This window comes from Lutjanus erythropterus, chromosome 7, assembly GCF_056507025.1.
Source record: "Lutjanus erythropterus isolate fLutEry1 chromosome 7, fLutEry1.hap2, whole genome shotgun sequence".
NCBI classification, from domain to species: domain Eukaryota; kingdom Metazoa; phylum Chordata; class Actinopteri; order Lutjaniformes; family Lutjanidae; genus Lutjanus; species Lutjanus erythropterus.
This window is the reverse complement of record NC_139323.1, coordinates 35,586,970-35,601,030: the sequence shown is the minus strand read 5'-3', so window position 1 is coordinate 35,601,030 and position 14,061 is coordinate 35,586,970. Positions and strand designations below refer to the sequence as shown.

Genomic DNA, 14,061 nt, shown 5'->3' with positions numbered 1-14,061 from the left:
TCCAGACATGTTCTGTACAGCGGTCAGCTTGCAAATTTGCATATGATAGACAATTGGACTATTTGCCTTGGTGGAGGCTGTAATGAAGCTAAAGAGACCTTTTCACTTGATTTATTACCTCAATAAACTGTTTTCTAATGAGTTTATTGTCTCAATTGCACATTTCAAGTTTTCTTCAGTGCAAAACGATGTTCATTTTGCAAATTATGGTCGCATTTGGAGCAAAATAGATGATAAAGTAGGGTATGCTTTAGGGCGTGGCTACCTTGTTGGTGATGAGGCCCTATTTGCTTTTGGTGTTTGGTTCTCCAAAATCAAAATGGCAAGAGAGTACTCCATGCTTTATCTATTTCAAAGCAATCTAATTTAGTTTTCTATTTTTGCTAGCTTTGATTTAAAAAAAAATGATTTCATAATATCAATAAGTGTATTAAACTTCAGATTGTTTTTCTTGCTACATCTCTAAACGGTAATCATACTATAGCTTCATTTTGGCTCTTGATGTCAAAATGCTGGGGCACATTATAAAGTTTTCTTTGTCACCTCATATCTAAAGTCCAAAGAGGGAGGGGGTGGTGGGGGGGGGGGGGTGGGATATGAGAGAAAGACAGAAAGAAGACAAAAGCCCTAAACAGGAGCGATGCCATGAGGACAGACAGACAGACGGGGAAGGAGATCAAGATTTTGTCCCAAAAACATGCTCTTAAAGCTACAGCGTGCAAAAGTCTGCCTCTTGGTGACAATATTATCATTACAAACCCATACATGAATGCATTACCCTTCGTTAATATGAAAACAACAACGACAACAACAATAAGAAGAACAATAATGAAATCAAATCAGATAATGGTACATGTTGCCTTGATTTGAACCACCTCCTTAAACATTAAGGAACCGAGCTGTAGGAAGATCCATCAATAGGCTGCTGGACAGACTTTAGCTCCTCCCACATCAGGAAGTAGCAGTCCCAGATAGTCCCAGCCTCGTCCGGCTTTATGTGCTTGTGTAAATGTGTGTGTGTGTGTGTGTGTGTGTGTGTTTGTGTGTACTGTAGTAACATGTGTGTAAGAGAAGAGACAGAGAGAGGACGCAGGCTGATAATAGAAAATTAGAGAAGTAGGAAGTGTTGAAAGAGTGATGCGTGTGATATCACGTAGTATGTGGTGTGTGTTTATTCAGAGTCGCTCCTTGGTGGGCACCCAGATGTACGGACCAGACTGCTCCTCGATGACCTGCTTCACCTGCGAGTACACCTCCTCTAGAGACGAGCCCTGGACTATAGCTGCAGACAGAGAGACAGGAGAGAGATTAATACTCCTCACCAAACATTTACCAAAACACAGCACAAGTAAAAAATATGTACGCATGTTGTTGTGTGCGAGTAACTAACCGGTGAAGTACTCTGTGAACTCCTGCTCCAGTTTGACAGCTCTGTCAAAGGTCTTCCTCGCCTGCTCCTCAGTGAAGCGCTTGTTCATCTCTCTGGAGAGACAGACAGGAGATATATTGTATGCTTACAACATATTTAGTAATTTGTCTTAATTTTTTACCTGTTAGTTTTTAATACTTTATTTTAGCTTCACATCAAAGAAATTAATTAATTTATTACATGAAATTAGGATGTCCCTTACAAATGATTTATCAGTGTATCATGAACACAGAATTTATCTAACAGCACTGACAATAATATCAAGGTCTGGTACAAGAACACGTTAAAACCTGTTTTAGATGAAACGAAACCCTCAGCAGTCTCTCTGACCTGCACAGTGTAACAGTGGTCAAATAACATGAGGATAATTAACTTTTATTATGCCAAAACTGCACCGACACGCAGTGGTGAGTGAATGAGAAAATAGTGTTAGTTATAAATACTTAATAATAATAATAATAATAATAATAATAATAATAATAATAATAATAATAATGATAATAATAATAATAATAATAATAATAATAATAATAATAATAATAATAAATAGTTATAAATACTGTCATTAACTGCTTATCTGGATCAAAAAGATTTGAATGAATCATTCCATGCAAATGTTCATGTTCATTTAGTATCTTTTCATACATTTAACATATTGGTAAATTTTTTTTAACTTTAAGAATTCTTTTTTTTTTTTTTTACTTTACTCCCATGATACTTTGCCTCGCAGATTCTGGTTGGCTACCCAAGGCTGCTGCTGCATGCACATTAAAATCATGATGGGAAAAAGGAAAAAAGTCATATTCAAACTGCCAAAAATGAGCAAATACGATGCAGCAGCGAAACTACAGTTAGCTATATTTCATACAGTAGTTCATTTGAATTATATACATTACAGAAATTTAATTTGTACAGACATTTGAAAAGCGTTTGAAACAGCTGTACTGTTTTTTCAAACAGTTAATAAGATTCTTTAAATAATGAAGCTTTAAATAACAAAGCTGCCATTTTATATTCACGTTAATCTCTGCATGACACAAAAGAAAATTGCATTATCAATTTCATGTTCATGTTATTTACTCTAGTGTATATTATTTATTATGTTTATCATACTCATAGAACATTATTTATGCTGTGATACTCACAGGAAGATGCTTAAATTACATGATATTAACTTCCAGGTCCATTTAGCAGCTTGTTCTGGAACTTTCAGCCATATGACATTGTTCTCATCAGCAGAGAGGAGCCTGTTCGGTTGTCATGGAGCTGTGGGTGTTCATCCCTCGAAGCATTTTTATGATCTCTCTCATGGTGGCCGCTGATGAAGACCACGTGATGTGGCTGAAAGCCCCGAGACAAGCTACCAAACGGACTTGTGGTGAGATCGTTAAGCTCAAATAAAGGATCGTGGTGGCGCTGTCGGTATTTATGAGACTTACAGAATATTGTCGACGTTGCGTGGTCTAATGAAGACAGCGATGGGATGGAGGCCGGCCATCTGGAGACGCTTTATCGCATTTCCTGATACATCCAGTATACAGTGTTTACCCTGCAGAGACACACAGAGTTGTTTCCCGTGTCCTTTCCATTCTGTCTCCTCTGTCCTCGTACTCTCTCTTCAAACTCACCTTGTCAGCGACCTCTTTGACAGACTGTATGCTGGTTCCATACAGGTGGTTGTTATACTGTCCAGCCTCTATGAACTTGTGCTCCTGGATCTCTCGCTCCATGAGCTCTCTAGAGGACATGAAGTGGTAATCTCTGCCGTCCACCTCGTAGTCTCGCCGCGGCCGTGTTGTATCTGAGGAGCATAGATTTCACACAGATTAAGATACAGTATTATTAAAGACTAGATATAATCATACTTATATGATGACCCTTTAATTAGGGTTTTTTGTGAGATTTATTGCATTATTAAGTTTGCATGTGCCGTTTTTGCTGGTCAAGCTATATGAATTTATTTAATTTATATAATGCCAATCTATTGACATAAAAAACATAAATAAATAAAAATTAGATGTGTATCTTTATATCCAACTCAAGTTCATATCTTAAATTACATATTTCATTTCTAAAAATTGCAAACATGCTGAAAAAACAAAACAAAAACTAAACAGTAGTAGAAAGGATAAGGTAAAGATGGTGGTGTTCCAGTTCTCTTCTCACCTCTGACTTGTCTGCAAATTCGGTAAAAGAAAATTTACAGTCAAAATACTTTACAAATACAATTTAATTGTTGATTTGATCTTTTACTTTCAGTTTAAAGCTGCCTGTCAAGCGATTCATCCCTTCAACCAGTGATCAAAAAAGCTAAAACATAAAAAAGTAAACAACATTTTGTTTATCAGGTTTATTGCAGTACTAACAACAGAACTGTATGGCTTTCATTATGTGCGTTAAGGTAAAGGCTGCCTTGGATGCAAAGTTAGAGGACAGTGGTGGGAAAGCCACAGAGTTAAGACACTTACGAGGAACGCAGGAGCCAAACTTGTCAGGAAACTCGGAGATGAGGTCATCGTTGACTCGATCTTTCATTGGTCCGAGCACGATGACTGGCCGCGTGTAATTAACTGGGATATGACAAACAAAACCAGGTTGACACACACACACACACACACAAAAACACACAGTGAGTTGAGTTAGGAAGAAAGCATTTAATTGGATGCAAATTTAATATTTGTCCCTGAGAGCAGGTTGGGTCGACATTTTTATTTAATTATTTAACTTCAGGAAATGACAAACATCTACATTATTATTAAGAATTCCAGAGAATATCTACAAAATGATGTGAAATGAGGTGACGTATAGTGCAATACATACACTTAAACATTAATTTTGGTTTCATGAAACCTTCAATATTGGACATACATTCATCAGGTGGACAGAATCATAATTCCATCAGTCATGTCTGCTACACGTGTAAATTGACATGTGGTTGCTCACATGTTAACCATAACAACTTTATGAGGGATTATTTCAGTGCTTGTTTCTGCTGCCCCCAAAAAGAATCAATGACTGCAGGTTTAAGGGTCGATATAATCTACAGAGTTTGAGATTAAAATTTATTTTGGACATCATCTTGATCTGATGCACCGTCTTTGGAGAGTTTGTAATCTCCGATAAGATTTAAGATGAATATTTGTGGGTTTGGTTAAAGCTGGTTTGGATGACTGACCTGACTGGGCTTCATTAAATAAACTGTAGACAAAATTCACACTGTATCCACACTTTAAACGCCAAACTGGTTATTTTTCATTATAAAAACTAAAAGTAAATTTCCATATATCCCTGAAGACAAAAAAGTTTACATTGAGTTCAATGGCTGCAATTATCATACCTTCCAAGACTGAATAACATAAAAAGAAAACAAATGAACCTTAGGAAACTAAAATAAAAGGATTATGTGAATTTGAGCACTAACCTTCCTGCTGCATGACAGGTTGGTAGGTGAGGAGGGTCTCCTCCTGGCCAGCTGATTGGATGAACAGAAAAGACGGACACATTTAGAGGCACAGTGGGCGGGATCAACAAAACACACCCTTATCCTTTTAGACTAAATGTCTTCAACAGCTCTGGAAAAGCTGGAGAAGCAGAGAAAGGTAACTGGAACACACACACACACACACACACAAACACACACACGCATATAGACACGCAAACACACACATGCACATAAGAACACAATAATCACAGCACACACAAATACACATGTGCATGTATGCAGGACGCACCCACAAACACACACAGAGAAACACACACAAACACAAACCAGCAGCAACGTAAGTGCTGAGGTTTGGAAATAAAGAATAAACTGAACGAAAGAAAGAAAGAAAAGAAGGAAGAGAGAAGAAAAGAAAGAAAGAAAGAGATAGAGGAGGGTCTAGACTTACAGGAACAACTCTCACTATCGCTGGTGCCAGAGGTTACCAGCTCTGGAAGGACAAGACAGGTCAGAGTCAGCAACACACACACATACAAACACACATACACGGACAAACACACACACATACTTGCACTCTTGATATATCACTGTCACACAATAATCTTTGAGCATGAGGCTAGAGTCTATCTTAGCCTGTATTATAGAATCCCTAGCAAAACCTTCAGGCTGTGGCCAAAAGTATGTGGACACCTGCTCATTACAGCCTCAAACAGACAACATGGTTATAGTAATTTAGTTTCAAATTTCTACTTTATTGCATCAGGAAAGGTACAACAAAGTCCAGGCAGTTCCTTTGAAAATAAAACTTTTCCTGATGTAACGACGGAGAAATTCTTCTCCAGCGATTTAGTGCTGCACTTCCACGAATTTGTGGGAGACAATTTAAAAAACAGAACAGTCGAAATCAAAGCAGCAGAGGTCCAACAATGCAACTGTAGCTAAGACTGGTTCATGTGATAGCACAATAAAAAGGCAATGTTGCGCGATGTGATGCAAGTGTGACAAGCTTCAACGGGATTCCCCCGTGATTTTTATTCACAGGCCATCCCATTGATTATAATGTGGCATCTCAGTGCTTCCTGCCGAGGCGCGCATATCAAAAATTAATAAAAGTTTGGATGATATGTTGATTTAATTTGGTATAACTTTAAGCAATCAACCACTGCAGCAAAAGGAAAAGCTCAGCCAATCGGTCGTTGCTCGGGCAACTTCAGCCGAGCCTTGGTCACATGCTTATCTGCACTTCACTGGGATTTTGGAAGCTGGCTGCAGGGACAGATGCAGAGGGATACTTGTGGTGACACGACTCAGGATCGAAATTAGGACTGAGCCACTGAGCTGCCACGCAGTAAAGTCTCAATGAAAATAGTAAATTAATAATCCTTATATATCTTTGGGAAGTAGTTTGTAAAGCATAAACACAAGACGGGATCTGTTCTCTTTAGATTTTATGTGTTGGAATGTGTTTGGTTCATTCAGTGGGTTCTAAGGGGTCCCCAGCAAAAAGAGGGATGCAGTAATTTAACTTTTATCACATTTTTTGGAAGCTGGAACAACAAGAAAAGAAAACTGTCATCCATTTAGATTTATTGTAGTTTATAGTGATCCTTGTGCGATCATTGATCGACCATGAAGACTTTTTTTTATCTTCAAACCGAAAAATAAAAAATACTCAGAGACGATTCCTTAAGACAAATCCTTTCAAATTGGTGGTCTGTGGTCTAATGCACATCTATTATATGAGTCCTTGGCATGAAAAAGTCTGGGAAACCCTCGTAACTACCACTGCATGAAAACAGAGTACCCTGGGAAAATGAGGGAACTGTGAATGACGCTAGAATCTCATTTTGTCTGACTCTAAGTGGAAATAAGTGGTGCAGTTCCACCTTTCAGAAACAATACAAACATTTGCAGTAGTGGAAAGTAAGTAAAACTAGGTACATTTACTCATGTACTGTGCTGAAGTACAATTCTTCAATTCTGCATCTCAGAGGAAAATACTGCACTCTTTGTTACAATGTCTACTAACTATTTCACAAATCAAGATTTTAAAAACCTACAATGACCATTTAAAGTACAAGGGCTTATACTTTAGGTACTTTATGTATTGCTGATAAAACTTGCTTACTTTTACTTAAATAGGATTTTGAATCCTGGACCTTTACTACAATTAATTAATCTAATTGTGGTGAATGATCTGATTATGTTCAAATATTACCACACTTCTCCTCCTCCATCCAAGAGCATTATGGAGGAGGAGGATACTAGAGATGTAATATTAGGGAAGGTAAAAAGTACAGTGGTGTCAGTCTGGTTTGCTCAGGAGAGGAAGTTACACATACTAACCAGCAGGTGTCACTGATGGAGAGAATACCTACCTTTGTCATCCTGATCCTGCAGAAAGAGAGAGAAAGAGAGCATTAATCATCATACTGAAAGATGATCATAACGCTATCTTGACTGTGATCAGCAGAACCTCCCTTTTGATCGCTCCCTCTCTCTCTCTCTCTCTCTCTCTAACACACACACACACACACACACACACACACACACACACACACAGTCCAAGAGTGAGCAAGACTAATTTGCAGACTTTCTCAAAGCATGGAGCCAGGGGATATATTGTGTGTGTGTGTGATAATTTTTAATTATCAGCTCCTGAGCGTGCAGAGTTGCTGATTGCGGACTTGCTGATTCACACACAGCGCGAGGAAAACAGAGAGCGAGCCAACAACACGGTGATATCAATAGCTCGTGTTAGACTCGTGTGTCAGCTCTCATCATCACGCCGCGTGAAGTGTGATTAAAGTCACGTCGCTGCCTCGCCTGTGAACTCAGACCGCACCTTTCAACATCACAAGTGTCAAAGTAACAAAAAGCTAGTTTGTGTACTTTTAATTAGTCAGTTGGTAACGGTCGGTGTCACTATGAAAACACATACATTAAACTCATAGTCGCAGAAATTCTTTGACTCGAAACTTTGTCGATTAAAGTCCAAACAGTTTGTGTAGCGTTTCTGCTGATCTGTAGATGAAAACACTCACACAGAAAGATCTTTAAAATCAAGAAAATCTAGTGATAATTAGAGACCAAAGAGGTTTAGAGTATCAAGAAAGTTACTGGTCAACAATCCCTGATCATGATGGCTGACTGTTTATGAGCCACTGTTTTCCTGTTGTGTTAAAGCAGCTGTGTGGCAGCTGTGTCAGTTTGAACACGTTGTAGTGTATTGGGATCTCCACCAGGTGGCAGCGTAACCCAGGATGTAAATGCTGTGTGACTGTACAGCGCCTGAGCAACTACATGCACGACTCCTGGACAGTGAACGGGGCTGGACAACGGTACACACGGGCCCAAGTACTAGTTTGCCTTCAGGGCTTTCTACCAGAAATGATTTCACTACCAAGTTTTTTTTGGAAGTATTGAGCATATGACTACATACATGAGACTTTGTGCTATTTTTAAAACAGGCTTTAAAATAGTTTTTTTGCGTCATCGATTGGTTTACATTTATTCCAGTGTCCCGATCGCATTTTTTCAACTGAATATCAGCCAATAACGATCAGCTGCCGATCGATCCGGGCACTCCTAGATCCTAATGACTGACTTGTTGAGTAATGTAATAAAAAAAAAGAGGAACAGCCATCTGTACAACAGTGACAATTATCCATTTAGCTTTATCTCTAGTTCTCTCTAAAACACATTTTAAATAGCTACAGTTCGTTCAGACACTAGGGTGTTACACTGGCTGATAATTAATAAAATATTGGTAATTTAGAAATATTTCATATTGTATCTACAGTATATATATATATTTGATCTTAGGAGTAATAGTAATAATAATAGTAATACTGCAGAATCTACAATATGATACCTGAGTCTGGCCAGTTTATTGTTCCAAGGACTTGAAATTGTGATTTATCTTTGCCTTTATCTTTACATATCTTTGCTTTTGCTCTATTCTTACTTTTATTCTTATCTTTGCTTATTTAATCTCATGTAACACTACCCTGCCTTTACTAAAGAAGTAAAATATATTTTTCTGATAACCTTGTTAAATTTAGTTGTTGTTGTGTTGTCACATTACGGCAGTTTAGATGAGAAACGACCCCTACGATCAGAGAGGGTTAACATCTCTGCATTGTCTCTACTGTGATTTTAATAACAGCACAGTTGTATAAAATTTAGCTGACAGGTGAAAAAACACTTTCCTCTGCTCATAACACAATGTCAAACCTTCTGCACCTGGTTCAACGGCATCTCAACACATTTGAGTTTTCATCTGAGAACTGAAGCCCACAGGATATCCATTATTAAGAGTTTCATATGGCAGGCATGTTTGTTGGCAGCGAGAGTTCATTCAGAGACCGATGCAGTACAGTAGTATTCACCCTGTGGCTGTTTGAACATGGTTCACTGCTTTTAGTAATTACTCAATATTTACCTTAAACACCTGTTTTGTCTGACAAACGAGGGAATAAAGGCACACTCAAATATAGGGTTTAATCTTTTTTTTTTTTTACCAGCAACCTTTACTCTTCATGTTATTTATGAAGAGGGAGAAAAGGGATCTAATTTTAAGGTGGATAAATCCAGTTTCTACTCACCGATCTGTCCTGAGACCTCGTCACTCTGACCGTCTTTAACCTTGACCTTTCCTTCTTCTCTGCCCTGTGAGATGGAAAGACAGAAAAGAAAAACACATCAGGAGAAATGTTCAGAGAGGACAGACAGCGACACAACAATCAGAATATGGACAGAAGCTAAAACTTGGAAATGCAGCTGGCTTTAATTTACTTTCTCTGTTTGAATCATCATCATTTTTTCTGCTCTAAACCTGTGAAAGACTCCCGACATAACAGAAATTGTTCACAGTAAAATAATTAAGGTTTAACCAGGCGAATGTGAATTTTCCCTCTAATCACCTTTTATGTCTGGAAGATCAAACCTGTTATCACTGACTTGTCATCATAAAACGGCAGGAACCCTGAAACTGTAGAGCTACTTTAAAGGGATAGTCCAGATTTTTTTTTGAAGCTGGGTTGTATTAGGAATTTATCTTTAGTCAGTGTATTAGCTGCGGCAGATGGTGGCTCCCAGTTTAGAGAAGAAGTGAAAGAAGTTAACCAGTGAACAAGGCTGGCAGCAAAACATATTTTAGCCATTGAAAAATAACCAAAAATATATAAAGTATACACAATATTAACAGTATTTTCAACATTTTACTTTATTGCCTGATCGCCTTTCCTGATGGAATCTGCTGTTATATTAGTTAGTTTATTGCTCTCTCCAAACCAACCAGACCCCACTGGCAAAACCAGTGCAATGGGAGGTACTGTTTGATGTTTTAAAGGGTTAGTTCGGATTCACCAAACTCGAACAATAATGCAAACAAGCTAACCAACTGAGGCAGCAGGAGACCGGCAAATCATGTGTTCTGCAAGGCTGAATTTCTGTTGCTTGTCGAAGAGTCTGATTGGTTTTGTTAGGCTGATATTTAGCGTATATAATGACAATTTACTGTCTGAAAAGGTAATGTAAAACAGTGAAAACATTCTAAATATAGAATATATTCACTTAAAATAAAGTGTAATTCTTTATGTGGGCCTTTTTTTAGGTGGCCTAACCACGTTTTGCTGCTGACCCTGTCCACAGCGGTACATTGCTTAGCTTCCCACACCAGTGCTCCTGCTGCTTCTCCAAACTGGAAGCATGCCGACCGCAATCTGCTGCTGGTAATACACTGGCTACCCTACTTCAAAAAAGCCCTAACTGACCCTTTAATCTCACAGCCAACGTGTTCCATCTCTTCACATTCAAAAAGTAATTTTGTAGCTTAATATGTTCAAAGTATTTTGGGATCTATCTTGTCTATAAGCAGCACAACGAGATAATGGGATTTTCTGAATAGCAGTGAGAGGTGAGCTGATTTACGGACTTTAATATCAAGATATTATGTGACATGACAGTAAAGATCAGATATCATGTAAGTGTCCACTACTCTGAACGGGCTGTGATTGTCTTACGACCGATGCAGAGAGGTGAGAGTGATACTAAAATACTTCAGCCATACAGTGGAAAGGACATTTTCTCCTCATAACGGGTCTGCTCCCTCCTGCTTGCTGTCTGCTCAGGAGACAGTTTTGTCTGCTAAATTTAAATTTAGATGTGTCACTTCCTGTGCGGGGCCATTTCCTGCTGGTGATCAGATTCAACGCCAGAATTTCAAATAAGGTGAATCTCAAGTGTCTCAGCGTTCAGGGGTGTGTTTCTCTGCTGAAGACTCATTTTATAATTTAGGCTGACAAGCCAGATGTGTTTTCAGACAAAGTCTTACATTATGCAGCTTTTAGCCTCAGAGTGTCTGTAAACAGCCAAACAACCATGTCTGAAAGCAGACAAGCAGCACTGAAGCCCATGACATAAATTACAACAAAGGAAAAATGTTTGACTGCAGGCGATTCTTCAGTTTTAATCCCTGGTGGCAGCTCAGATCTAAAAGGCTTTACAACCCAAAACAATACTGTCATGTGAGAACATTTATTCTACAGTGTCGGCAAGTAAGTTGTCTTTGTTTCGTCTCAGTCCTGTGTTTTGCTAGTCACCCCCTCTGTCTCCCCCTTTTCTTTCCTCCAAATAACATGATTAGATTGTATTTTCAAAGCAAAAAACAGCGGCTCCTTGAGACGAAGAAGAGAGGAGAGGAAGATGAAAAAGTGAAGAAGAGGAGAAAACAAGAAGGACAGAGGGGGAGGAGAGGATGGGGAGCAGGTGAAACAGGAGAAGATGAGGAGGGGACAAGGAGGGGATGGAGAGGAAAAAGGAAAGGGAAGGGGAGCTGACAAGGAGACTAGCATGTTGAAAAGAGGAGTTTGAGGAGAGGAGGAGATATTCTCTTATCACAGCTTTTAGATGCCTGCATATGGCCTATAATTTATTACACCTATTACTGAAAAACACAATGCCTAGTCCAATTTCAAACTGGATTACAGTAAAATGGATATTTTACAAATGTTTTTCTAAGGGTATTTTAGTTAGGCTGCTTTTAGAAAAAATCTCTCCCTTTCCTTTAAAACTTTCCATAAGAAATGGGAATTCTTCCTTCAAGGACATCTGAGTATTTCTCTCTCTGGGTACTGGGTACTTTGTCCATCTCTCACTCACTGGGGAGGATGAGTCTGGATGTACTGGAGGTGGAAACAGTGGAGTTGTACAGCTTATACATGCTGTAAAGTGCCAGAAAAAAAGGTTATGATAATGAAAAGGAAAAAAGATGCGAAAATTTGGCGTTAATCAGGGGAAGAAACTGGGAGAAGGCAATGAAGTGGAGTCGCAATATAATGTGGGAATTAAACTGTAAAAATATTCTAAATAGAGTGCACACTTAAACTGATATTGATTTTTTGTTGCTTGTTTTGATGCTGACCCTGTCTACAGCATTACCATACTTCACTTCCCGTTCCTGCTGCTTCTTCAGACTGAAGGCAATCTACTTTCTCTCAACTGTACCTTGCATAACACTGGAGTTGCCGGTCTACCACTGCCTCGATTTGTCAGTTTGTTTGTGTTATTATTTGACGTCAAATCTGAACAAACCTTTTAAAACACCGAAGTCACACAATAACACAAACAAACAAACAATCGAGGCAGCAGTAGATCAGCACCTCCAGTGTTTGTGAGGTAAAATGACTTATTTTGCCAATGGAGTTTGGTTGGTTTGGAGAGAACAATAAAACGCCTCATATAATGGTGGTTTGTCATGGGAAAATGTCGCCTCATGACAAGGTACAGCCGTAAAAATACTGTAAACACAGCATATACATATATACGTATATATATGCGAATACATTAGCATGCTAATATCTTCTGTAAGACTTCATCATCTGAAATCTCAACCTGTAATAAGTAAAGTTCTATTTGCCACAGTTAATTTATTACCCCTAATGCACCAGCCTGCAACACCCCAGATTCTCTCACCCTGCCTCTGTTCTAACACCTCAGTCTATTAATACCCCGGCGTCTAAACCCCTGTGTGACAGTCTCTACATCCATTCCTCCCATGTTTCATTCGCTCACTCCCCACCCATCCTTGTTGCCTCTAATCCCTCTTTCACTTATTCACATTTTAACACGCCCTCACTTTCTTCCCTTCCACTCCATCACTTTCCACATCCCTCCCTGCCTCCGTCCCCGTCACCTCTCTCAGCGACGCGGACAGTAACAAGACTTGCTCCAAATTATCTCCTCCTCCCACCTCAGAAACCTATCAACATCTGTCTGTCACCTCCTCCTCTGGAAAACGATGAGGAAGAGGGAGGTGAGAAGAGGGAAATTTCCATCACGGGTTTATATTTAGCGGATTCTATAAAATGATGATGTTTGCAGTGTTATGAGAAGTGGCGGAGGAAGTATTCAGATCCTTTGCTCATGTAAAAGTACTGATATCACACTGTAGAAGTACTCTTTGAGTTCTGACCTCCTGCGGCTGGGGATGACGCCGACTTCAGGGCAGTTTGGAGGCGGGGGGCTGAGGTGACGGGCGGGCCACCACTCCTCTTCGCCAGCGCTGCTCACATGGAGGATATCCCCAAAATGAAATGGCAGGGCCTGATTGGGCGTGGTCAGATCTGACGCACTTCCGTCGTAGTCAAACAACGCTCTGCAGACAAAGAAACAAACAATTCATGTTACACACATTTAGTCAAAAACACAACTCCAGTGAGACGATCCAGTGTGACAGAGGAGGCAGAAAAAGACAGACCGGTCATTTATTTAGTGACATTAATGTGGTACATTAAAGGACCAGTGTGTAGAATTTAGTGGGTGAGGTTGCAGATTACAGCCTCACTGTCACCTTTTCATGCATGAAGGACAGGAGTCGTCAGCCTTCACTATCAAAAGTCACTTTTGGCCAAAAAGAAAAAAAAAATCTGTCTCCAGATTCACTTTTACTTTTATGATATTTTTCTCTGAGAAAAATCCAAACCTAGCTGAGGGAGACTCAACTCTAGCAGCAGAAAAAAGTTTGAGGAAAAGGCGATGAGGCAGAGATTCAGGCTTTGACGCCCATTTTAGATGACAAAATATTTATATATATATATATATATATGTAGTTGGAGAATGTAAGAATCACTTTTGGGCCTTCAGCAATGATAAATGAAAATGTTAAAGAAAAAGAAACAATAATTTC

At 39.1% G+C, this 14,061-nt stretch overlaps 1 protein-coding gene across 1 annotated transcript in view; it reads right to left on the bottom strand.

Moving 5' to 3' along the window:
* Positions 1 to 572: 572 nt before the first annotated feature.
* Positions 573 to 14,061, bottom strand: part of LOC146324311 (discs large homolog 1-like protein) — a 156,359-nt gene continuing 142,870 nt past the window's right edge. Inside the window, exons 17-26 of the mRNA XM_084723625.1 lie at positions 13,348 to 13,530; positions 9,479 to 9,542; positions 7,250 to 7,265; positions 5,320 to 5,361; positions 4,851 to 4,901; positions 3,898 to 3,999; positions 3,058 to 3,230; positions 2,869 to 2,978; positions 1,391 to 1,482; positions 573 to 1,282 (exon numbers count right to left, since the gene is read on the bottom strand). Coding sequence (XP_084579751.1) covers positions 1,176 to 1,282; positions 1,391 to 1,482; positions 2,869 to 2,978; positions 3,058 to 3,230; positions 3,898 to 3,999; positions 4,851 to 4,901; positions 5,320 to 5,361; positions 7,250 to 7,265; positions 9,479 to 9,542; positions 13,348 to 13,530 — 940 coding nt within the window. The 3' untranslated portion in view covers positions 573 to 1,175. The remainder of the gene's footprint in view (positions 1,283 to 1,390; positions 1,483 to 2,868; positions 2,979 to 3,057; positions 3,231 to 3,897; positions 4,000 to 4,850; positions 4,902 to 5,319; positions 5,362 to 7,249; positions 7,266 to 9,478; positions 9,543 to 13,347; positions 13,531 to 14,061) is intronic.